The sequence below is a fragment of the Opisthocomus hoazin genome, chromosome 5 (genome assembly GCF_030867145.1).
Source record: "Opisthocomus hoazin isolate bOpiHoa1 chromosome 5, bOpiHoa1.hap1, whole genome shotgun sequence".
Lineage (NCBI taxonomy): Eukaryota > Metazoa > Chordata > Aves > Opisthocomiformes > Opisthocomidae > Opisthocomus > Opisthocomus hoazin.
This window is the reverse complement of record NC_134418.1, coordinates 84253364-84278716: the sequence shown is the minus strand read 5'-3', so window position 1 is coordinate 84278716 and position 25353 is coordinate 84253364. Positions and strand designations below refer to the sequence as shown.

Here is a 25353-nt window from a genome sequence, read left to right as displayed (position 1 = left end):
GGCTGCCGGTTTCGTACGGAACAGCGATGCCCCAGACCGAGATCTATCAATCTGCAATCGAGAAAAAGGAAAGTATAACCTTACAGAAAAGTCGTTATCACCGGGTTATCGGGAGGGATTCTCGCTGGCATTGACTGGCTGTATCAGAAGGGTATTTTCCTCTCTCCTCATTAGATATGTCGTGCCATAGATAATATAGATCTCATGGATTATTTATGCTGCAAAGATTTAGAATAAAAAGGTTTTCATAGCCCTGACAAACTGCTTGAAGCCACTAAACTAGCCAATATCCAAATGCGTTTTCATCCAGATACAGGAATAACCCCGGTCCTTCATCAGGGCACCATTTATTCAACGACATTAGCCTAATCTGACTGATATTCTCGATCAATTCAACGCTGACTGCAGTCCCACGGATGTGTGCAAGCAATCATTCGAATTGACTACTCCAAGGAGCTGGTCCATAAACGTTAAATCACTTCATCTGTGTCCGCTGCCCCCAAAGCCTGCAGCTTTTTCGCTCCTCGTGTTCTGCCCCCCCCCAAATGTCAACCTGCTCCAAGTTGGCTCCGGCAGACGAAGCGGAGAGACGGCGTTACCTGTCCTAAACTTACTGCCACAGGAGCGCAGCGATGACCGAAGAGAGGTAGACGTGCAGCTGGCTGTAAACGCAGAGGACACCCTTTTTTGGCTTAAGCTCCCAGATTTTGGACAAAGGTAGAAAAAAAGACCTGAGAGAACGCTCCACTGCTTATGAAACCTTCTTCTGTAAGGCAAACAGAATATGGACAGTTTAGAGCATTCAGTGCAATACATTACACAGAGGTGGAAAGGGTCACTGCATTTATCATTACGATTATCAAAAATAAATGAAGCGGCAAGGTTAAAACCAAATCACAGAATCACAGATTCGCAGCACGGTCAGGGTTGGAAGGGACCTCTGTGGGTCACCCAGCCCAACCCCCTGCCCAAGCAGGGTCACCTACAGCAGGCTGCACAGCACCGCGTCCAGGAGGGTCTTGAATATCTCCAGAGAAGGAGACTCCACGACCTCCCTGGGCAGCCCGTGCCCGGGCTCCGTCACCCTCAGAGGGAAGAAGTTCTTCCTCGTGTTCAGCTGGAACTTCCTCTGCTTCAGTTTGTGCCCGTTGCCCCTTGTCCTGTCGCTGGGCACCACTGGAAAAAGTCTGACCCCGTCCTCCTGACACCCACCCTGCAGATATTTATAAGCGTTGATAAGGTCCCCTCTCAGCCTTCTCTTCTCCAGGCTGAACAAGCCCATCTCCCTCAGCCTTTCCTCGTAGAAGAGATGCTCCAGTCCCCTCACCATCCTCGTAGCCCTCCGCTGGACTCTCTCCAGTACCTCCTCATCTTTCTTGAACTGAGGAGCCCAGAACTGGACACAGGACTCCAGATGGGGCCTCCCCAGGGCAGAGCAGAGGGGGAGGAGAACCTCCCTCGACCTGCTGGCCACACTCCTCTTGATGCACCCCAGGATCCCATTGGCCTTCTTGGCAACCAGGGCACACTGCTGGCTCGTGGTCACCCTGTCGTCCCCCAGGACACCCAGGTCCCTCTCTGCAGAGCTGCTCTCCAGCAGGTCCGCCCCAGCCTGTACTGGTGCAATTCACCTTTGCTTCCCACTTACCATAGCTATTTATATCCAGGCAAAGCCCACGGAGAATACGGCTGCCATTCTCTTTTTGTGAGATCTCTAACATTCAGCCAACGCTGGTGAAGCGGGGGCACACATGGGGTCTGGCTTCACGTGATGGGGGACGTGCGGGACACCGAGGCAGGCCACCAACCGCAAGAGCACTAATCAGGAAGAGCAGGGAGAAACCTGTGGCAATAACAACAGCGAGCGTTCCCCGATAATGCTGCAGTGGAAACCTCTTCTCCGCTGCCTTTACGTCTGTCAGAAATCCAACTCTAAACTCTCCAAGTATTTGTCTAAAAAAATTCCCAACTCCCTTTTTTTCCTCCCACAAAAGCAAAACTCGAAGGCACCTGGAAAGTCTGGAGCGCGCTAAAAATTACAGAATCACAGAATCACAGAATAGTAGGGGTTGGAAGGGACCTCTGTGGGTCATCTAGTCCAACCCCCCTGCCCAAGCAGGGTCACCCAGAGCAGGCTGCACAGGATCTTGTCCAGGCGGGTCTTGAATATCTCCAGAGAAGGAGACTCCACAGCCTCTCTGGGCAGCCTGGGCCAGGGCTCTGTCACCCTCAGAGGGAAGAAGTTCTTCCTCATGTTCAGCCGCATGTTCAACTTCAATTGAAGTATTTCAGCTGTTTCTTCCTCTACCTAGAATTAATTTGATGAGGCTAGCGCCTAGTGAGAAATATCATTGAAAAAATATGATTGAAAAATGATGTTTGATTTTGAAATTGTCGGTGCGCTGACAAAAGCGCATTCCATTTTGAGGCAAAGGATTCACCCATCAAAAGCGACTGGCTGTCAGAGATGAAAGGGAGGAAAGAAATCGAGAGAGCCATTTTAAACAAGACAAGACTTTCATCTAACGCTGGACCATGTGGGACAGCGCTATTAACCTTGGAAAAAATCTGACAGCGCTGCAAAAAGGAAAAGAAGACGAAGAAAAAGGAAGGAATAATTTACCTTCCGTAATTTTTCTGATCTGTACCGACACGTTTCGAGGAGTCTACGTTTACGCTTTCCCATCTGGGTGAGGGTTTTGCCATGCGTCCCCTACACCTTCCTGCGCATCCCGAAGCGTTGCTCTGGGTTTTCTGACAGCGTGTCCTCCTCCCACCCGCCCGCTCGGGTGCTACCTGGGTGTATGTCCGGTTGACTCCTCCGCCTGGGTCACCTCCACACCCTCCCGTGGCCCCAGCAGGGCCCGGCACCGACAGACAAAGCAGTGTCCAAGACAGATGTTTCTGTGGTTTGCTTGCTTTCTGCCCGAGGAGCTGCTCCGCTCCGGCTCCGTAGCTCCAGGAGCAAGCGCTCCCGGATCCTCCTTGTCAACTGTCTCATCTCTCTCACCCGCCTGGACAAGGTCCTCTACAGCCTGCTCTGGGTGACCCTGCTTCGGCAGGGGGTTGGGCTGGGTGACCCACAGAGGTCCCTGCCAACCCCGACCATTCTGTGATTCTGTGATTCTGTGATTCTGTGATCTGTGCTTAAAAAAACCCCCTCGGTGGGATTCCGCTACCTCTTCTCCACAGTGCGTTTGTAGCCGAAATTCTCTTTACCCTTTGCAAGCGTTTCCCTAACATTTAAGCTATTTTTTTTTAATTAATTTTTTTTTTTTTGCAGAGACCTAAATGGATTACTTTTTATCTGGCCCTTGAGGGACATGAAAAACAATCGCTCGCCATCCTCTCTGTAAGAACCTTTTCCACGTCTGAGCTCCCTGCCAGCGTTCTCTTCTCCACACCAAACCAGCCAGCTCTTTCCACCCTCCCTTTTGTGTCACAGGACACACTTTGAAGGCTCCCTTCTCTTTCTGTGACCGACCCCTAAGAGGTGACAGCCCAAAGCGGGCACAGTTTGAGGTCTCGGTGGTGCGGGCTGGGGCAGAAGCGGCAACTTTGGGGCGTGCAGCATCTGCCGTGATACCTCCAGGAGCGAGGACAGAGGATTTTCGAGCTAGCAGGGAGGATTTTAGAGCTGGAGGGGTGGATTTTAGAGCTAGAAGGGAAGATTTTCTTGCTAGAAGGGAAGATTTTAGAGCTAGAAGGGAGGATTTTAGAGCTAGAAGGGAGGATTTTAGAACTAGAAGGGTGGATTTTAGAACTAGAAGGGTGGATTTTAGAACTAGAAGGAATATTTTAGTGCTAGAAGAGAAGCATTTCGAGCTAGAAGGGAGGACTTTAGAGCTAGAAGGGAGGACTTTAGGGGTAGAAGTGAGGATTATAGTGCTAGAAGGGAGGATTTTAGAGATAGAAGGGAGGATTTTAGAGGTAGAAGGGAAGATTTTAGAGGTAGAAGGGAAGATTTTAGAGGTAGAAGGGAAGATTTTGGAGGTAGGAGTGAGGATTATGGTGCTAAAGGGAAGCTTTTAGAGCTAGAAGGGAAGATTTTAGAGCTAAAAGGGAAGATTTTAGAGGTAGGAGAGAGGATTTTAGTGCTAGAAGGGAAGATTTCAGAGCTAAAAGGGAAGATTTTAGAGGTAGGAGTGAGGATTTTAGTGCTAGAAGGGAAGCTTTTAGAGCTAGAAGGGAGGATTTTAGAGCTAAAAGGGAAGATTTTAGAGGTAGGAGAGAGGATTTTAGTGCTAGAAGGGAAGATTTCAGAGCTAAAAGGGAAGATTTTAGAGGTAGGAGTGAGGATTTTAGTGCTAGAAGGGAAGCTTTTAGAGCTAGAAGGGAGGATTTTAGAGCTAAAAGGGAAGATTTTAGAGGTAGGAGAGAGGATTTTAGTGTTAGAAGGGAAGCTTTTAGAGCTAAAAGGGAGGTTTTTAGTGCTAGAAGGGAAGCTTTCAGAGCTAGAAGGAAAGATTGTGGAGGTAGAAGTGAGGATTTTAGTGCTAGAGTGGAAGCTTTTAGTGCTAGAAGGGAGGATTTTAGAGCTAGGAGGATTTTAGTGCTAGAAGGGAAGCTTTTAGAGCTAGAAGGGAAGATTTTAGAGGTAGAAGTGAGGATTTTAGTGCTGGAAGGGAAGCTTTTAGTGCTAGAAGGGAGGATTTTAGATCTAGGAGGATCTGAATGCTAGAAGGGAAGCTTTTAGAGACAGAAGGGAAGATTTTAGGGGTAGAAGTGAGGATTTTAGTGCTGGAAGGGAAGCTTTTAGAGCTAGAAGGGAGGATTTTAGATCTAGGAGGGTTTTAGAGCTGGAAGGGAGGGCTTTAGAGCCACAAAGGGCTTCGTACCTGCCCGTCGAGGGATGCTCCCTCTGCTCCTAGCCCCCGTGGCCCCCCCCCCCCGCCCCCCCCCCCAGCCCACGTTGCCTCCGGGGCTTGCCCAGCCCCACGGCCCCCCCCTCGCAGCACTTACTGGTGCCCAGCACGGCAGGGAGGGGGGAGGGGGGCGATCCCCTCCCCCCTCCCCCCGGTGCCAGCGCCGCGTGCACATTCACCCACCGTTTTTTTTTAAAATTAGTTTATTGGGGGATGGGGGTGGGTCAAGCCCCTCCGAGGCACCTCGGGACGCTCCCCCTCTCCCTGGGGGGTGGGGGGGAAGGCGTGCTACCTGCGCCCATCCCCGCAGCGACGGGGCGGGGGGGGGGGGGGGGGGGCGGGCAGGGGGGCGGGGCCAGCGGCGACGCGGAGGGGTGGGGGTTGGGGGGGGGGGGCCGGCTGTACTCCGCATCCCTCCCGCGGGGGCTCGGGCATCGGTGCTCGGCGGGCGGTGCAGAGCGGGAGAGCCGGGGGTCCGGGGGGGGGGGGGCCCCGGCTATGGAGGGCGCGTACCTCGGCTGGGGGCTGCTGCTGCTGAGCTTCTTCTGCCCCGCAGGTGGGAGCCGCGGGTGGGCGCGGGGACCCCCGGGTGGGCGCGGGGACCCCCGGGAGAAACTTCGCGCGGGGGGGGGGGGGGTTCGCGGCGTTCGCTTTAGCATCGCTCCGCGGGACGCCGCGCCGGGGAAAAGGGCAAAAAAAATAATAATAATGATAATAATTTTAAAAATTCAAGCGCTCGTTGAACAATAGGCGGGGAACGAGCCGCCGCCGTCGGGTGCCCGGCAAAGGTGAAGCCTCTCCGGGAGGGGGGGGGGGGGGGTTTGGGGGGGGGGGAGCTCGGTGCCCCGGTCCCTCTGCCCATCCCCCGCTTCGCAGCGGCCGCTCCGGCTTTTTGGGGGGGGGGGGGGGTGTCTGGCCGCGCTAAAACTTCGGTGTGTGGGGTGAGAAAAGCGAAGGATCCCTTCCCCTTTTTCCCTTTCTTCGGTAAAACGTGGCCGGGGGGCGGGGGGGGGTGTTGGGGGTTTCCTTGCCTGACCTCCCAGTTCTGGCTGGCGGGGCTGGTGGTTTCCAGTAGAGCATCTGGGAAACTTTGCACGTGGCTGTTGGGAGTCGCCGAGCAGCTCGGTGGGGGTTTTTTTTTTTTGGGGGGGGAAGGTGCCCGTAAGGAGGGGGGTGCTGGTTTTGGGGGTGTTGCACCCGGGGAGGAATTTGTCCCCGGGCACCCGAGTCCGGGAGCGGGTGGTGGGGAAGGTCGGTTTGCTGCTTGGCTGGGAGCTGAGGATCCGTCCTGGGGAGCGATGCACGGCGCGGGGTGTTCACCGGCTGCTGCCGCCAACGGAGAAACCCTGTCCATCATCCCCCCTGTCCATCATCCCCCCGTGCCCACCACCCTTGTGTCCACCACCCCGTGTCCACCAGCCTTCTGCCCACCACCCCTGTGTCCGTCACCCCCGTGTCCACCACCCCGTGCCCACCACCCTTGTGCCTACCACCCCGTATCCACCACCCTCGTGTCCGTCACCCTTGTGTCCGTCACCCCTTGTCCATCACCCTATGTGAGCACCCTTGTGTCCACCACCCTTGTGTCCATCAGTCACCCCATGTCCATCACCCCGTGCTGAACACCCTTGTGTCCGTCACCCTCGTTTCCATCACCTCGTGTGACCACCCTCATGTCCACCACCCTCGTGTCCACCACCCTCGTGTCCGTCACCCCATGTCCATCACCCCATGTCCATCACTCCGTGTGAGCACCCTCGTGTCCACCACCCTTGTGTCCGTCAGTCACCCCATGTCCAGCGCCCCGTGCAGAACAGGGCTCCACCAGCCTCTGCCCACGCTGCTGCCACCAAGTAAAACCCAAACACCAGGAACTCACAGTAGTAAGCGCGTTATTTTCAGGTGTGAGAGAGGGCAGCAGCTGATTTATGAGCGTTTTTGTGAATAGATTTGTTTGGGTAACATTTTGGGTTTGTTTACTGATAATCTGAGCTAAAGCGTGATATTTGACAGTTTGGACTTTCCTGTTTAAAAATACCCACATGTGTCTGCAAAATGTTAGTGCTGTAGCCACAGGGGTGGCTCTACAACCAGGTGTCCTCTACAGCCTACTGTAGGTGACCCTGCTTCGGCAGGAGGGTTGGACTAGATGACCCACAGAGGTCCCTTCCAACCCCTACCATGCTGGGATTCTGTGAGGGGTGGGAAAGTCCTGCCAATGGGTTATTCCTTGAAATAAATGAAAAAAAAAAAGTTGGAATGATGAACACCCACCAACTTTCTTCATTTCTTGTATTTCTTGCCCGCGCTTGAGGGTGACCAGTGGTCATATGGTTAGATGGTCCTTCAGGAAAGCGTGAGAAACAGGTCAGACTGGCAGCATCTTCTGGAAGTCATGAGATGCGGGCTCCAGAGCGCCGGAGAGGCGAGGAGGGAGCCTTCCTCGTGATCCTTGCTCTGGTGCTGGGCTCAGACACTGTGGGAGCCGTGTCACCTCGGGGGCACGTCGCAAACTCCTGTGGACAAACCCATGCCGCGTTGTAGGCGTGAGTGACTCGCTGTTGTGAAAGACAACTGTTTTCGGGCACATACGTGTTTAGGAATACTCAGGGCTGGTTCTGTGCCCGAGGAAGGTCTCGGAGTGGTGGCTCGTGGGCTGGCGGGGACACGAGGAGTGACGGGGACATGAGGAGTGACGGGCAGGGCAGAGCTGATCTGCTGCGCTGGGTTGCTCCGGAGCCAGCCTGACCCTGGGCTTGCTTTTTGGTTTGCCTCGGGGTGCAGAGGCTTGGGCTGGAGGATCTCCCACAGTCCCCGTTCAGACCTACCCTGTTGTTTATCAGTACACAAATTTATGGGCACAAACTGAAGCACAGGAAGTTCCACCTGAATATGAGGAAGAACTTCTTCCCTCTGAGGGTGACGGAGCCCTGGCCCAGGCTGCCCAGGGAGGCTGTGGAGTCTCCTTCTCTGGAGATATTCAAGACCCGCCTGGACAAGGTCTTGTGCAACCTGCTCTGGGTGACCCTGCTTCGGCAGGGGGTTGGACTGGGTGACCCACAGAGGTCCCTTCCAACCCCTACCATTCTGTGATTCTGTGATTCTGTGTTAAGTAGCTTTCTTTGGCCTTCACTGAAGAACTTCTTCCTTTGGTTGCAAATAGGGAGGGAGGAGGTAGAAGACAGAGCTTAGTGTGGCTTCTTGGACGGTGAACCATCCGTCTCCTCTGCCCACAGCCCCTGCTTACTTTTTCTTGCATCCTAACACGTGCTTCCACTTTTGCTTCCCTTTGGGAACTGCCTAGTCCTCATTTTATGCAATATTCTGGAAGGATGCCTCTCCTGTCCTCCCCCAAGGCTCACCCTGTCCCCCAGCCCTCTGCCAGAGTCTCCGTGGCGTTTCCACCCCCTGGTCATGGAAGACTGGCTGTGGTTCCTTTCAGCATCCATCAACATAGCCTTTTTTTTTTTTTTTTTGCCTTTTTCCAGTCAGCTGCAGAGTAATAGGAGGCTCTCCCCGTGCCCGGAGGGATGAATGTCTGTTTTCCTAATGCTTCCTGCTACCTGTCAGCCGGGAGGGAGGAGGCTGGGAGGAGGAAGGTTGAGCTTGATGTGGGTTCCGATTGCTGTCACTCAGGCTCTGCCTTGACCCTGGGTATCCCGCCCTCCCTGCTCCCCCGTTTCCATCTCCACCAGCGCCGAAGCGATTTTTTCCTTCAGGCTTTGTCATAAAGGTCGTGATGAATTTGGCGAGGAGCGAGGCTCCCGTCTGCATCCCGTTCAGGTACCGTTGGTAGAGACGGGCGGCATCTCCGCGTGCTCAGATGCCCGCAGCTGCGGCACCGATGGGTTACGCTGGCTCTCCGCGGGCTTCCCACCTCGCTCTACCCCTCCCAGAAACCTCTCCTGGATTTTCCAAGCAGCGACGCTGCTTTGCGGGTGCCGGTGTTGACCGGAGGGTCCTGAGTCACCTCCAGAAGGGACGTTGTTCCACCAGGACATGGGTGGAATTAGAGAGGATGTGTCTTCAGCACCTGTGAACAGGTCTTAGGAGGAACGTCTGAGTCACGTTCCAGTCCGTAGGAGCTTCTCGTAGCGACGCTTGTCCTTTTCTCTCTCTGCTCTGCTGTGAGAGACTCGAGTGATATGTCTGTGTTCTTTGGGTTTCTGTCTGAGCTATAATTTGTTGTTAGTGCAAGCTATTTGCAAGATCTTGAGGGCAGATCTGGAGCTGTCAAACTAAATACCAAATATTACGCGCTCGTAGTTTGAAGGAAAGCTGCTTTCTAGGCTGAACTTTCAGTAAACACCCTGGCATCGTCTGAAGGTAGGGAAGAACAAATTCTGGGTGAAACAAGACCCGCACAGCATCACGGAGTTTCAACAACACACATGTTTATGTGCAATACACGACAGCCCATCTAATCTCCTATCAATCTTGCCGAGGAGAGGCGGTAATTGCTCAAGGTTAAGCCACTTTTCAGCTTTCTGTCCGGGAAGATGAATGCCGCCGCAGAGATCGAGCCTTGCACATTGTCTTGCTCTCTCTGTGTGTGTGACACATGATTTTACAGATGTTGTTTTCTTTTTCATCTAGCACAAACATCTTCCAGGATTTTGACTCATTTCCTTCAGTCTCTTTCAGCTGTTCAGAGAATGGCTGGAGGAAATGAAGTCGAATGCCCTAATGCATCGCATTTGCTGGAAGCACCCCCTCACTTGAAGTATAAAACTTGGCCTTTCTGTCATTTCTGACTGTCCTTCTGAATATTCCCCACACGCAAGAAACAACTCGCATGAGTTTCTGTCCTGCAGAAACGCGGCTCCCCCCATGGAGGCTCTTCAGCCTTGGTGGAGCTTAAGGTGTTTCTTGCAACCCGAGGAGAAAGGGGAGAGCGGGGGCTGAAGGCATCTGATGAACGTGGTGATCCAGATTGCAGTGTCTCACATCTTCTGGGCATTTATCACAAAAAATCTGCAGAGAACGCGCAGACGAGTTGCTAGGACTTGACATAAAAGAGGTTTTAAAATGATCGTGACTCTTCTGCGTTCCTTTACTGCTGAAGTGCTGTGCTTGGCTTTTTCACGGGCCTTCAGGAGGAAACTAGAAGGGCTTTTTTTCCGGAAGGACTTTCTTTGACCACGAATCCTGCAAACAGCCGCAGGTGGACGCAGTTTTCCGCGTGTGAGTAGCCTCCCTCCGTGGCGGGTTGCCAGCCCTGATGGCAGCCGAAGTGTCCTGTTTGTCCCCCGGCCAAGATTGCTGCCGTGACTGACACAGGCGTGAGGGGAGCGTAGACAGCTGCCTTCGGAGGGAGGACGCGACTCCCGTCTCTTAGGGTACAGCAATTAGAAAGCGCCCTAAACGTTCATCTCTCAGTGGATTTACTCTTGGGGATTATATTGATTTGTTCTGAAAACGTAGGTTTTCACCTGCACCTTTAAATGGACTTTTAATGATCTTTTTCGTGTCGTAACAGAATTCTTTCGTGCACCGTGTAAGGCTCATGGTTATAGTATCTTTATAGTATCTCCTACAGGCATGTAAATAACAGAGAAGTTCTAACGTTGCTGCGGTGCGGTACAACTCCTGGGCTGCTCCGTACGGATCATTCCTCGGAATTGTAACTACAAAGAGGCGTCATTTAGTAGAGGGATCGGCTACAGGGGGTTTTGCCTTTGGGAGCGCTGGCAGCGGCGAGTGTCTGTGAGTTTAAATGTCGGCTGGCAGCTGAGTCCGTAACCGTGCAACATAACCATTCCATATCTGATACGGAGAAGAATTCTCAGGTCAGCTACGTTGTAAATCTACAGGATGAAGAGGATGGGTGGGCTGATTTGAGTTAAGAAGAGGTGAAACGCGTGGCAGGCAAATTTGAAAGTCAAAGAGATCCATCTCTTACAAGTTCTCTGGAAGCCTGGCAAGTGCCAGCTTAGTCCCTCGTCTCCTCTCTTTTCCCATCAGTGATTGCCTTCAGCTAAGGAGTGTTCCCAGGGAGGCTGTGGAGTCTCCTTCTCTGGAGATACTCAAATCCTGCCTGGACGCGGTGCTGTGCCCCCTGCTCTGGGTGACCCTGCTTCGGCAGGGGGTTGGGCTGGGTGACCCACAGAGGTCCCTGCCAACCCCCACCATTCTGTGATTCTGATTCTATGATTCCTCTGCTCGTGCAGAGCATGGATTCCTCCTCGTGGCATGGAGCAGACTTCTTTTAAAGCAAAGTTATGTGCAAAAGCCGCAGGGGAATCCACTGGTGGATGCAGCCAACTGCTCATCACCGTTGTATTTGTAGTAACACTTTACCCATTGACAATTAATTTGACATCTTTGACTTCTCTTTTCTGTGACAAGCCATTTTCCGCCTTTTCTTTTGGTGCATCTTCCGTCACTCCTCCTCCTCCTCTTCTTCTTCTCAGCCCTCTCCAACTTGTTTGCGTTTCCTCCCGGTACGATGTGTAAAATTGACGCCTGACTCCCGATCAGAAACGTAGTGCTCCCAGGTTTAACCAAATAGTTACCTCCCTGTCTACTGTGCGCTTCAATTTGATTCAAAGCACTGTAAATCTGATTTTAATCATGATTGAAATCAGCCGACAGTAAGCCTCATTCTAACTGCTTTGCATTTGGACTTAATCATTTTGTAAAGAAAGGTTTAACCTCCTTTGTTACCATTGAGGTAGAGTTTTAATTAAATATAGCCTTTGCACTTAATGTTATACTTACTTTGATTAATCACTGTGCCGGTATTTAAGCAATTATGTAGCTTGTTATATGTACACTTATTCTGATTCTTCTTGTGTGTGTTTTAGTATGAAGACAGAAAGTGTTGACATTTCTTGTATTAGATAATTGATTTTTTGCTGATGATTTGCATCGATTACAGTGAAGGAAATGAGAATTCTGAAATGTTCTTCCGTTAGATAAATAGCACCGCATAGAAGCCAGCCAATTCAGAAGAAAAAACTCATTGAGAAATGTTTTGAAATAAAGAATTAATGTCTGAAAGGCCTATCTGTAGTCAAGACTGGTGGTTTCTAATCACTACGCTGTAATAATTTTAGAACTAGTCCATCTCATCCTTTTTTTGTTCTTAGAACGGCAGTGGAAGGAAACATTCATGGGTTTTTTTTTGACTCCTGATCAGTAGCTTCTCTCTGAATGGGCTGGGTGCTCAATGGAGTTGTATTGAATGAACAGAAATAAAGAAAATATTTTCGCTGCACCTGCTGGGGACCTCCAGATGCCAAAGGCTGGTTTTATCGCTGCGGCGCAACCTGCCGAGAGGTGCTCAGCCCCTGGCTCCCAGGAGTTCAGGGGTTTGATCGTCTTTAAAAGGTTGGCAGCAAATGGACAGCTGGAATAACTTTTTTTGCCTTTACGATGAGAGGAGTTGTAAGTTTAAATTTACGTTGTTGCATTTTCAGAATTCCTGTTGACTATTTTCATTTTTTAGAAGGAAAATGTGCATTATAAAAACGCTACATTTTCACTTTTAATGTAATATTAAATGAAATATGCAGTTTAATGGGGTATTTCCACCTGAAGTGGTTCTGTTCGCAGGCCTTAGATGCTCTTCTGCACTAGGATCTGGTACCGAGGCATTCGTTTCCTGCTGCTCAGTGACTGCCCGATTCTTTTCTTTACTTTTGCTGCCTAATTCTTTGCCGTTTTATATGGCATTGAAGTGCTTTCTATGCCTGGGTGAGCGTAACTTTTTGACTTTGAGAAGGAATTATGTTATCTTCAGCAAAAGAAAAGCTTCCTCCCAGTAGTGTTCTTTGTAAGACAAGCCGTTGAAGTTTCCTATGCTGTAGCACGTCTGACTTCCAGGTATTATAAGTAAAATTGCTGACTTTGCAGTAATGCTAATATCATCATACCTAGGCTTCGAGGTATGCAGCACAATAAAGGAGGTCAAATGGAAGGAGCAGAAGTAGTCCCTGTATTTCTGGTCTCCTCCCATAAACTGGATGCCATCGGAAGCGATGCTGAGCTGGGATTCCCTGCTCAGGCTGCGCTCACGGTGCGATGCCCTCCTGGGGTAGGAAGGAGGACCACTTTCTCCATCAGCAGCCACCCACATATATGCCACATATATGCCATTTATAGTAAGGCTTATCATTAAACTAGGAAAGTGCAATTTGCAAGCAAAAAAATAGAAGCGGGACTTCTGCTGACGCTGGAGATGAAGTTCAACGGCCGAGTTATGTATCTCCTTGCCAGAAGACTGGGGAAATGAAACTGGGTTGTCAGAAATGTATCCAGGTCTTTGCATTCAAGGCACTTCCAAGACAGCATCTCACTGGGTGTTAGCGTGGTTACCCGAGGCGAGATTTGTTCGTCCTAGGAGGTTCTGGAGAACCTGCCGATGGATCCTCCAGAAGTTGTCCTAGTCGCAGTTTCGGAAGGCGTGTGTGAAGATACTTCTCTGATACTGGGTCCCTCATTAGAATTATGTTTAGTAGATTTGGTATTGTCTGTAAAACAATGCTTTGACATGAATTTTTTAACAACATCTTAGTTAGTAGCAAAGCTTGCGTGGTAGTTAGACAAGGGACATCTGACTTACTGCAGGCTTATTAAAAATCACTGGACAGGTGAAGTTAATTTACGTGGACAAAAGTGGAAATACTCCAAAGACACCTTTTTAAGTGGATCCATGTGCCATGTGGATGCACGGCGTGATGCAATGGCTTGTATGTCATTAATTGAGCTGTATAAATACTTTAGTTATTACCAAACCCAGCATTTTTCTCATGAATCTGTCAGTTCTTTCAGCGAAGGAAAAGAAAATACCAAGCCATACGGACAGAAAAGATAACCGTGTCTTTTCCACAAAGTTTGGTGAACGTGTTTATTAGTCTGGAAGTCTGGTTTATTGCTGTAAGCTTCTAGGAAAAGGTGCTGAACTAAAAAGCAGTGCTCCTCTTTGCGGTATTTAATGTGGTCCATCACAAGAGCAATGATAACAGAATTATGCAATTATTAGTATATTTTCCCCTCTGGAGGCCTTATGTAGATGATTACCAGTGCACCTTTTAATGAAATTGCTACTATTTGATAGAATTACTGCCAAGGCTTGAAATAATTAGAATTTGCGTTGCCAAAAGTCTTGCATCTCCTTCCTCGGCTGAGCCTTTTCCAAACAGGCAGGAAGTCAGACTGCGAAACGATTCACCCGTCTCCAGTTTTCTCGTTTCCCTTCGTTAAAACTACCTTTTCACTGCGTTTCAGAAAAACACGCTTTCGAGCCCGTGTTGCTCATTACAAGGAACATTCGTTCAAAATGGAAGTTGAGAGACGCCGCACCTTTTAATGTAAATGTCAGCAAAGAGAAGCGAGAAGAAAAAGCCGTTCAAGGAATAGGCTGGATGAGTGACAGCTGAATTTGAATACGCTGTGCGTTAGTGTGCGTTCTCGTTCCTGCTAATCGTTCTCCGTGCTTACTTTATAATTTGTTTATTTGTGCGTCGAACAGCTGATAAAACTAACCGCGGGAACAGCTGGTTAATAAGTAATTTTGGAAATTAGAGGGAAGAAGCCAATAATTCAGTAGGAGTAAGGATCCGTCTAGATGTATGAATCTCGACGCTGACAAGTGTTGTGGCAAACAGTTGCTCTTTTTTTTGCGAATCCTACTTATGCGTGTGTACATACATACATATTTATCTGTCCTCTCCATTTCCCTTTGAATAAGAGTTAGCAGGTAGTCGTTTTAAGCTTAGGCCATTCTAGTTTAAAAAAAAAAATACACAGCCATGTGTTGGGTTTGGTTTGGTTCGTTAGTACGTTGCCTGTAGATCCCTTCTGTGGTGGCACGTTCAGGTGTAAGAGACCGAAGTGCATCAACAAAGGCCAATGGGATCCTGGGATGCATCAAGAGGAGTGTGGGCAGCAGGCCGAGGGAGGTTCTCCTTCCCCTCTGCTCTGCCCTGGTGAGGCCCCGTCTGGAGTCCTGTGTCCAGTTCTGGGCTCCCCAGTTCAAGAAAGCTGAGGAGCTACTGGAGAGAGTCCAGCGCAGGACTACAAGGATGGTGAGGGGACTGGAGCATCTATCCTACGAGGAAAGGCTGAGGGAGCTGGGCTTGTTCAGCCTGGAGAAGAGAAGGCTGAGAGGGGACCTTATCAATGCCTCTAAATATCTGCAGGGTGGGGGTCAGGAGGACGGGGCCAGACTCTTTTCAGTGGTGCCCAGCGACAGGACAAGGGGCAATGGGCACAAACTGAAGCAGAGGAAGTTCCAGCTGAACACAAGGAAGAACTTCTTCCCTCTGAGGGTGACGGAGCCCTGGCCCAGGCTGCCCAGGGAGGCTGTGGAGTCTCCTTCTCTGGAGATATTGAAGACCCTCCTGGACGCGGTCCTGTGCAGCCTGCTCTGGGTGACCCTGCTTTGGCAGGGGGTTGGACTGGGTGACCCACAGAGGTCCCTTCCAACCCCAACCATTCTGTGATTCGGTGATTCTGTGAACTTGCTGCAATAAAATGAGTTAATCACCTAGAATAGGTTGTTGCTCATAGTGCTTCAAGATGAGGGATTGGACTGCTGCGGTGCATATGGTGCTTCTTCAAAAAACAAGCCCCCGAAACCTGTGGTTCTGTGAAACAGCAGAAAAAGCCCCAAAGCCATGACTTCCCAGAAAAAAAGAGGATTCGGAAAGGCGTCGTGCCCAGCCATGGACAGAAGCGTGATCCTGCCATGGCGGTTCGGTACGCGTGCTAAGCTAGAGTTGCGTTCAGCTACATGTCTGCCATTGCCTGGCGTGGAAAGGGCAAGGTACTTCACATGTGGAATCTGCCCGGCGAAGCCTGCTTCCAAAATAAGAAAGCGAAGCGCGATTAGCTGCGTCGCTAATTGCTGCGACGAGAGGATCTGCTGGCTTCCGCCCTCAAGCAGGGGATCAGCCCGGGCGGTCACGTTTGTCCTGCCTGAAGATCTGTGAAGGTCTCGCTAGGAGGGTGGGATATGTGGGGGCCAGAGAGCTGGCTGGATTTGTTTTCTCGCTACCTGCCTCTGATGCTGGCTGTTTCTGGTTGACCACGTCTCGTGTGGAGGGATGTAGAACCTCTCTTCAGGTGTAGCTGGGTGTCTCCTCACTCGCCCGAGCTGTTTCCTCTGCAAGGGGTAAGCACCAAGTGCCTTTGCTTGTCCTGTAGAATGGCCTCCCATGGAATGAGGTATTTAATGAGGCAGGTCCATGTAGGAGCCATCCCAGATCATGGAGCTGGAAGCTTCCCACTGGGCATCGCCGCGAAGCGGGGTGTCTCACAGCCACGGTCCGGCTGCCTCTGTGGTTCCCCACGCTCGTGCCTCCACAGGTGATAAAGACAGCCTTTGTTCCAGCCTCCTTCCACTCCCTCTCTGGGGTTTGCCATGGGTGGGAATCGGCTGGTGGGCTCCACGCTCACCCTTTGTGTTGGGCGATACCCGTCTGTCCTTCACGCTGCCGGCCGGTGGAGTCAGCTTGGCTGTGCCTTTGAGCACGGAGCTGGCGAGCTCCCGCTTTGTGCCCTCCACCATGCCCTTCCCCTGCCCCTTCACCTTCAAGGTGAAGCGTCTACGGGGGGGAAGAAGGCTGGGTGAGAAGACAGTGGTTGCCCTCATGCATCTGGGCAAACGTCAAAGCCCCCACTGATCCTCTCCCCTGGTCTTCTGCTTCATAATGTACAGCCTCTGGGGATCTGGAACTTCAGAGCTCTGCATTTCTGCGTGGGAAACGCATGGAGTTGAAGAGTCTGTTGGTCAGCAGATGGCACTGACTCTGTTAGATGGGTTAGCAGCAAGCCACTTCAGTTCTTCGGGGAAGCCTAAGCAGTCTTGGCCCCGTAATACATGCCCGGTGACAGTGAAGTTATTTTTCAGTCTCCGAGATGAAGCTGGGGCAGAGGAGCTGGTCAACATTTCTATCAGCAAGGATTTGTGGCATTCATATATAGTGAGAGTCTGTGATGCTTGCAGGGGACAGTCACGTCTTTGGTCTTTTTTGGTCTGTGTCTTTGAGGAAGCCACTAGCGTGGCTGTTGGCGTGGATGGTTTCTTCTGCGAAGTGAGAGGCTGCACCGCTCGCCCTCTTTGCCCCCGCAGCGTAGCTGAAGCAGGATCTGATGTGGCTTTCAGATCGAATAATTTAAAATTGACTTGTGCCGTTGCTAAACTTTTCACCCTGGGTAAGGGAGAGTGTCTGTTTAGTGAAGTGGAACAAAACAAGTAGGCACATGATAGCATCTCTCCTTCGAAAAATCTAGGAGATTTCATACATCGGAGTAAATTGAAGTTGTTTCAGCGTGATGAACGTGCGAATTTGTGTTTGTTTCCTTGGGGCATGAAATGGCAGGACGAAGAAAATATAATTGAAAAGGTCTAAAATTCATCTTCATTGTAGCATATGGCCAGGGTCGCAGTGGCTTTAACAAGGATGATGAGGGGACTGGAACATCTCCCCTACGAGGAGAGGCTGAGGGAGCTGGGCTTGTTCAGCCTGAAGAAGAGAAGGCTGCGAGGGGACCTAATAAATGCTTATAGATATCTTAAGGGTGGGTGTCAGGAGGATGGGGCCAAGCTCTTTTCAGTGGTGCCCAGCGACAGGACAAGGGGCAATGGGCACAAACTGAGGCACAGGAAGTTCCGTCTGAACATGAGGAAGAACTTCTTCCCTCTGAGGGTGACGGAGCCCTGGAACAGGCTGCCCAGGGAGGCTGTGGAGTCTCCTTCTCTGGAGATATTCAAGACCCGCCTGGACAAGGTCCTGTGCAGCCTGCTGTAGGTGACCCTGCTTCGGCAGGAAGGTTGGACTAGATGACCCACAGAGGTCCCTTCCAACCCCTACTATTCTGTGATTCTGTGATTCTGTGAAATAAGAGAAAGGGTTAGGAAAGGGGATACTCTTTAGGTCAGGCCTAAAGAGGATACTCTTTGGTCAGGCCAACTAGTACTGGAAAGAAAACTGGGCAGGCTTCTGACTAGGACTTCTGCACTTCTGCGAAAGACGCATTTTTGCTTCTGCTCTTCTTGCAGACTGGCAGGAGACTTGCGTGTCTGAAAACAAGTTCATTTTTCCAGCAGCCCCGGCTATACTGAGAGAGGATATTACCTCCCTGCAAGCCATGCCGTGCTGATATCCCCCAGCCCATGGCGTCTACAGCAGTGCCACCACTCGAACTGATAAAGCGTATCTCTTGTTTCTGCTCTCTTGTGTCGTTGTGGATGAGAAACTGAAAAATGCGGCGAGTGAGGTCTGGGCGATAGCCCTCGCGATGAACCCAGCGCCCAGAATGAGCAGGCACTGGAAAGAAAGCAACCTCTCTAATCGTATCCAATCGCCACAATCTCACGCGAAAGTCGCAGACGTTTGTCCCGTGATGTTTAGCTCCTCGCCGCATCTGTCGTAGGAGAACTTTAACTGGTTTGGAAATCACGGTCAGGATCGGGTCATGGTCAGGTCGATGTTTTCGTTGGGCTGTGTTTGTACGGCTTACAGAGCTCGCCGTGTAAGGTCCTTCGTGACCATGAAGGTTGTGGAGAACCCCAAGGGGAAGAAGCAGAAGCTCAGAAGAGCCTGCCGTGCCCTGGGAGAGGCAGGGGGAAGGGGTTTGCTCTTGCTGGGCAGTGGTGAACCCACCAGCAAAGCACTGCTGGTCCCTTGGGCTTGGCAGAAGGGCTGGTGCTGGGTGCAGCCGGGTCGTGGCTGTACTGGGGAGCTGCCCCATGCCCCTGTCCTGGGAGATGTTGGAGACAAGTTTAGTGTGGAAGGGGGTGGGATAAGGCGCAGGTGCTTTTGTTTTGGTTTTTTTTCCCCCTCTGAAAGCAGTCTTGCATTACGGACCTGCCACAAACTTCTCGTTCCTTTTAGTGTTTAGATAAAGAGCTGGAAGAGGAAATGGCCACGGAGGGACAAACCTGTTGGCCTAAGCTCGTGCAGGAAATCCGTGGCAGAGCCGGGGGAAAAAAAATCCGCGCCGCTCCACTCTGCGTCTTACTCCGTGGCAGTCCCACGTCCTCTGTTTGCCTGGCAGCTGGAGACGGTCTCCAGTTGCTTGTGAGCCTGAGGTGTTCTTGCACCCTGACGTGTCTTTCCTTGCGACAGCGATGTTCTGGCCGAGGGTGAAAAACTCCCTCATAAAACACATGTATGGTGTTGTTTTTTATTTTTTCCAGGATGGTGCACTCCTTAGCCAAAGCTTTTTTTTTTCTTTGCACATCCCTTAATTGTTACAGGAGCATTCTGCTGTCCTTAATCATATCCCTGCGATTCGACCTGCGTTTCCTATCGGTGTTATCTAGAGCTGTTTCGTTATGCTAATTCCTCCAGCCCGGTTTTCCAGATGTTCCTTCTGCATGCAGAAGTCACAACGGCTGTGCTCCCCCTCTTTCCTCCCTCTCCCTGCATTTTCAGGGCTTAGACAGCTGCTTGTAATATATTCATTCATTCTGCTTTTTTTTTTGTGGTTAACACAGCCTTGTTCAGAAGCGATCCCAGCATTGTAGTTTTAAAACTCAAATTTGTTCTATTTCAAGGAGCAGCTAGGGTGGTGGAAGTGACTCTCTTCAGCTGTGGGACACAAATTTGGAACATCCAGAATGGGTCCTGGGCTGTCCAACTCTGAGCTTTGCAATTTATTTTAGGGCTTGGTGGTTTTTTTTTCTTTCCTTTTCTGTTAGTTATTAAATTTTTGCCATTGTCAACATACTTTGTGAGTGTATAATAACTTAATAACTATCTGCTCGTTGCCCTTGAGGACAACTCTATGGGGTCATCCAGAACCCCAGCATGGTGCTCTGACTGCGCGACGTGTGGGGAGTGTTGAGTGTTTTGCACTGGGGTCCACAGCCCGTGACTGACGGTGGGGTCATCTGTCCCTGCTAGCCCACAGGAGCCACGGGGACAGAGGATGGGTTTCCTCTCTTCGCCTTGTCCTCTGGGGTCCCTGTGGGCGGGTGGGCTTCGCTGAGGTGGGGACAGAATCACAGAATCACAGAATAGTAGGGGTTGACAGGGCCCTCTGTGGGTCACCCAGCCCAACCCCCTGCCCAAGCAGGGTCACCCAGAGCAGGATGCACAGGACCGCGTCCAGGCGGGGCTGGAATATCTCCAGAGAAGGAGACTCCACAACCTCCCTGGGCAGCCTAGGCCAGGGTTCCGTCACCCTCAGAGGGAAGAAGTTCTTCCTTGTGTTCAGCTGGAACTTCCTCTGCTTCAGTTTGTGCCCGTTGCCCCTTGTCCTGTCACTGGGCACCACTGAAAAGAGTCTGGCCCCATAACTCAGATGGGGATGCTCAGATGAAGTAGGGATCCACCTCCTCTTCCAAGGTGTGCAGAGGTGGAGGGAGGGTGGGGACATGCCTGGGTGTGGGTCGGGTAACCGAGTAAGGGTGCGGACCCATGCCTGGAAATCTTCAGTGAGACACAGCAATGGGTTCCTCCATCCTGTCACTCAGAGTTTCCAATCCCACCGGTAACGGGCGAAGTCACCATTACGCCTGGGGTGAACGTGGAGCCCAGGGAGGAAACAGCAGACGCCGTATCCCGTGGGGTTTGGCGCTTGGAGATCTCTTACCAACCTTGGCATGTATCCTGCCAGCACAACCGGTTCCCGAATTAGCACGTGGTGATGATTACCTGGTCATGGTCTGTGTTACCGGAGGGTGTAAGATTAGTTGTGGGCCAGGAGGAGCCCCGTCATACCTCGGGTGTGGTGCAAATGGAGCCGTCTCAGATGCAAGGTGTTGGCAGTTGGAGGAAAGATCAAGAGATACCAGATGGGGATTAGTACCCTGGATTACAAGTTGTTGGCTAAACTCTCATATCTCTGTTACTTAATTATTCCTCCAAAAAGAAGATAAGAAGTCATTCCCATCTTGCTAAGCACTGTTTTAATTCTTCTTTTTTATACATATGCACTATTTAGGTGCATAATACCAAGCACAGCTGCGCTTACAACCCGTTGCCCCTACACTGCCGTACTTCTCTTGAAGAGACGTTATTTTTAGAAGGCGACAAAAAAACCCTTGACGTTGTGGGAATCCTTTGCACGAGGCGTTAATTCAAGTTGCAAATTGTTTTGCTGAGAATCTGTAGGCTGTGCTGAAGGAACCGTAGCGAGATTGTCTCGAAACATGAGTGATGGTTTCAACTGGAATATCGTGGCTTTTGTTGCGGCGTGCCGCAGTGTGTTTGTTCCCTCTTCGCCTTTCTTTCCCCAGCTCCCATACGTAACGTATTTCTTGTGCCTCTGGATGGAGTCATGCTGTGCCGTGTTGTTTACCACCTTCAAAAACTTTCCAACAACTTGCTAGCTAGTCAAGATAATCAGTAATACAAAATTTTCAACTCCTAACCTGAGTGGGTATGAGGAGTGCTAGGGGAAGGAGTAGGTGAAAGTCACAAATGTTCCATAAAAATATGAAATTATGTTTTCCTTAAACTTTTTGGCAATGATTATTTCTAGGATGCTTATTTATATGTTCAGTCCGGTGAGTTTGTGTAGAAGATTGGTGGACCAATTGTGGAAGATTTCTGGTGGCACTGGAACAACAGGTCCTGGTGGACTGCCTGTTGGGTTTAGCACTGAGAAATAAATCTTCATCCGGGGGAAATGGGGGGAAAACAAGGGCTCTCTCCAAAACCCAGGCCACAGGCTAAGTAATTAGTATCTGCCGGTGGTCTGATGATCCTTTGCTTCCTGCGCTGTGGTGGATTTGCCAGGAAGAGGAGCAGTTAGCTGACCTGGTCTTAATCCAATATATACCTTAAGAACGACTAAAGCTGTGAGATGAACGAATCAAGTCTGGAGTGTATAACCTCATCCCAACTAATTATCCGATTGTTTTGCTTGAACATCTGTTGTTATCTGCATCTGTGGGGCAATTCAGCCTCTGAACAGAACCGCAGAGTGTTTCTCCGTGCAAGTGGTGTTGGTTTTTGAGAACTTCTCCCCACTGGCTCGGGCACGGCTGCTGTACATCGGGGCCAAGCTGTGCTGTGCGTTGGAGGGGCGTGAGATGATGGTCGTTGGTAGGACCGAAGAGCCAGCCTTTGGAAGGAGAAGGGTTTGTTGTGGCCGCATCCGTTGGCGTTTGCACACAGCACAGCCATGGCCGTGGTTTGACAGATCCGCACTCAGTTAGTAGAATCATTAAGGTTGGAAAAGACCTCTGAGATCATCAAGTCAGTTCTGACGTTAATCTAGGTGGTGCTACCTCTGATGGGTCCCTTTCATCTTCAAACCTGTCGCTGATGCCCTGCCTTTGACCTTCATGCGTCCTTGCGCCCTAGGGTTGAGGGTTCAGTGGGTTTGGGAAGGAGGAGAAGCCCAACGCCGAGCACGTTGCGGGCTGGTTTTGTTTGGGCATTTTGGAGCCTACAGCTACCCCGTGTGTCGTTAATCCGCTGTGTAAATACCCAGGAGGGAAGCGGAGGGAGCGGTTCAGCGAGCCGGGCTGGCTTGGCGTTTCCTCGGGGGCGGGTAAATGAGTTTATTCTGCCCTGTGAGGCTCTTTGCGTGAAGAAACCCCTGGCAGAGCGTGTCTCCGTACGGCGTGTGTGCGACGGAGGGGCTGCGGCGAGGTGTGGGCAGGGAGCATCCCCGTCCGTGCACACGCGTGGGTTCTGGACCGGGAGTTTCTGTTGGATACAGGGGCATTTCTGTTCGTGTGGCTGAGGTGTCCCGTTGGGGTTTTTGGTGTTGAAAGCAGAGTGTTGGGTAGGAGCTGTGTTGGTTGACTTCGTGCTTGGAGGTGCCCGGCTGCGTGTGTCCCCCCGCCCGTCCCGTGCCAGGCGTTGGGAGCTGAGGCTGGGCCCCACCGTCATGGCCACTTGTGCTGGCGATGGGGCTGCCCCGTGCTGCGACCAGAGCCACCACGTTGGTGGTGAGTGGTGAGACCTTGCTGGCTGCAGGCAGGGAGTGATGCTGGTGGAGGACGTCCCCATCTTCTCCTGTCCCAGCCTTCCCTGCCTCGTCTGAGGACCTAGCGCCCTAGTGGGTACTCAGTATGGCACGTTTGCTTTTTGGTGCCACTCGTGTCCTTTGTCGCTTGAAGCACCCTGTAGCCTGTGGGAAGTAGCAGAGAAGTCTTCCGAAAGCATCACCATGAAGGACCTTCATGGTGTCTCCTGAGACCTTCTCAGAGATCTTTGCCCTCTGCCTTCTCAGGTGGTGGAAGCTGCTTGGTCTGACCTGAAGGGTTTGCAGATCAGGGGTCTCCTTGCCTCCCCTTACCCTGCTCTCTGTCCCAGGCAAAGGGTTTTCCAGCTCTTCTGTCGGCAGAGCCCGCTGCTGGCTGGGACCTGTGCTCCTGGCATCTTGGACTTCGCTCTCCTCAGCAGAGCTGCTGTGTCACGGCTCAGGCTCACACTGCACTTCGAGGCAGCAGATTTGAAATTAAAAGTGGGGTTTTTTTCTACCTTTTTCTGGCAATTATTACTTCTAGGATGGTTGTTTATGCATTGAGTCACGGAAGCGTGTATGCAGGGTTGGTGGACCTCATCTGGAAAATCTGTGGTGGCGCTGGGAAAATGACTGCCTGTTGGGTTTAGTGCTGATAAATATATTTGAATCTGAGGTGGGGGAGAGAGCAAGGGCTCTCTCCAAAACCCAGGCCACAGACCAAGTAACTAGAGCCCGCGGGTGGTCCGACCGTCCTTTCCTTCCTACCCCGTGGTGGATTTGCCAGGAAGAGGAGCGGTTAGCTGACCTGGTCTTAACCCTTAAGAACAACTAAAGCCGTGAGATGAGTGAATTAAGTCTGGAGTGTCTAACCTCATCCCAACTAATTATCTGATTGTTTTGCTTGAGCGTCTGTTGTTATCTGCGTGGGTAGGGAAACTCGGCTCTGAGAGGAGCCGCAGAGTGTGTTTTTGAATGCGAGTAGTATTTTCAGTGGCATGACGCTGCTACTACATATGGATGTTGTACGCTCTTGTGCAACTGTGCTTTGGATGAGAGGGACATGAGCTGACAGCACAGTGATTACAAGCGAAGGGTTACTGGTAGGACTAAAGGGCTACTTGGAAGGGGAAAGGTTTGTTCCTGCAAGACCACCTCAATATTGGCGTGTGGTCTTCTGGTGCTCAAGTAGGCCCATAGCAGTGGGAATTTATGTGCGTTTTAGTTGGTGAACGCCATTTTGTAGGTTCACTGAGACTTCCACATCAGGGGTGTGCTAATTCGGCAACCGCCTGCTTGACTTATCTTAACAGTGGAGCCAGAGAAGCTGGAATGTCCTCCTCTCTCCAAGTACACAGTGTAAGGTGGGAAGCAGTTGGGAATTGTGGATTTAGGCTGCTAATTCTACGCAGCTTTATCTTCAGGGAACTTTGGAGAAGTTGTGTTATGGCATGTTGAGTGCAAGAGGAGCTAAGGGGTCATTCAGAGCAGCTTTGGTGACTAGGAGGTTGGTACCTCAGTAAAAATCGTGTGGTAGCGTTGGGATGGAAGCTTGAAGGGTATTTTGCATGAAAGTTTTTTGGAGGTAAGAAATGACAGATTAGCACTTCAGCTAAAGAAGTAAGCGAGCGTGGAAAGCATGTACTGAGGCCTTTATTAAACTGGACGCTTCTAATCCAAGAGCGTGAGCGGAGCTTCTGAGTACATGAGAGAGCAGTTTAAAAAAGATAACTGTTGAGCAAGGAAACTTTAGTTCTTGGCAACGTACTGAGTAAATGACAAAGAATGATTAAAAGCACTGCCATGTAGAATCAGGCTCATATGTTCTTGGATTTAATTTTTAAATAGCTTGGGTCTGTTCCCATGCAAAAGCCAAACCATCGCAGAAACCGGTGCATCTGAAACTAGTTTCAAATGTTTTTTTAAAGGCCAGTTTCCATCTGCAGTGGTTATTTGCTCTGTGTGCCAAAGGTCTTACGAGCCAAAATGTGTCTGTAGAGCTGCACAGTGCCACTGCAGCTTGGTATTTTTAAGAAATAGCTCCCAAAATATTAACCGCACATATACAACTATAAATAACAATTTTGCTGCAGAAAAAAAGAGCGTGTTGTAATGACAGGCATTGTATTTTGTGCTTTTTTTTTTTCCCCCAGGTGGTTCACTGCCCCATGAAGAATCTTCACTGGTTGTGAATAAAGGGGAGGAATTAAGGCTGAGGTGCAACGAGGATGGACCCGTGACTTGGAATTTCCAGAACTCAGACCCATCGGCAAAAGCAAGGAGTTCCAATGAGAAAGAGTGGTACACCAAAAATGCAACGGTCAGAGACGTAGGCAGATACGTATGCAAAAGCAAAGGGAATATTGTCACCTCTTTTTATGTTTTTGTTAAAGGTAAATATCAAAGAAAGCACTATTTTTGCTTCCCCGCCCCCCAGAGCTTTTCCCACTCCCAAAATAATAGGACAGTAAATGCTAGAGGAGCGGATGGACATGAGGTAGAGAGGGAGAACACAGTCTGATGGAAGAAGTCTTCTTCCCCGTCCAGTAGGAATAAAACTCACTCCCAGCTTTGGTTGCAATGGCCTTTGTCACCAGAGCAAAGCTCCGGA

At 50.7% G+C, this 25353-nt stretch overlaps 1 protein-coding gene across 1 annotated transcript in view; it reads left to right on the top strand.

The window, feature by feature from the left end:
- The first annotated feature begins 5336 nt into the window (after positions 1-5336).
- KIT (KIT proto-oncogene, receptor tyrosine kinase) overlaps positions 5337-25353 on the top strand; it is a 62132-nt gene continuing 42115 nt past the window's right edge. The window contains exons 1-2 of the mRNA XM_075421984.1: positions 5337-5421; positions 24896-25135. Of these exons, the coding sequence (XP_075278099.1) occupies positions 5364-5421; positions 24896-25135 (298 nt within the window). The 5' untranslated portion in view covers positions 5337-5363. The remainder of the gene's footprint in view (positions 5422-24895; positions 25136-25353) is intronic.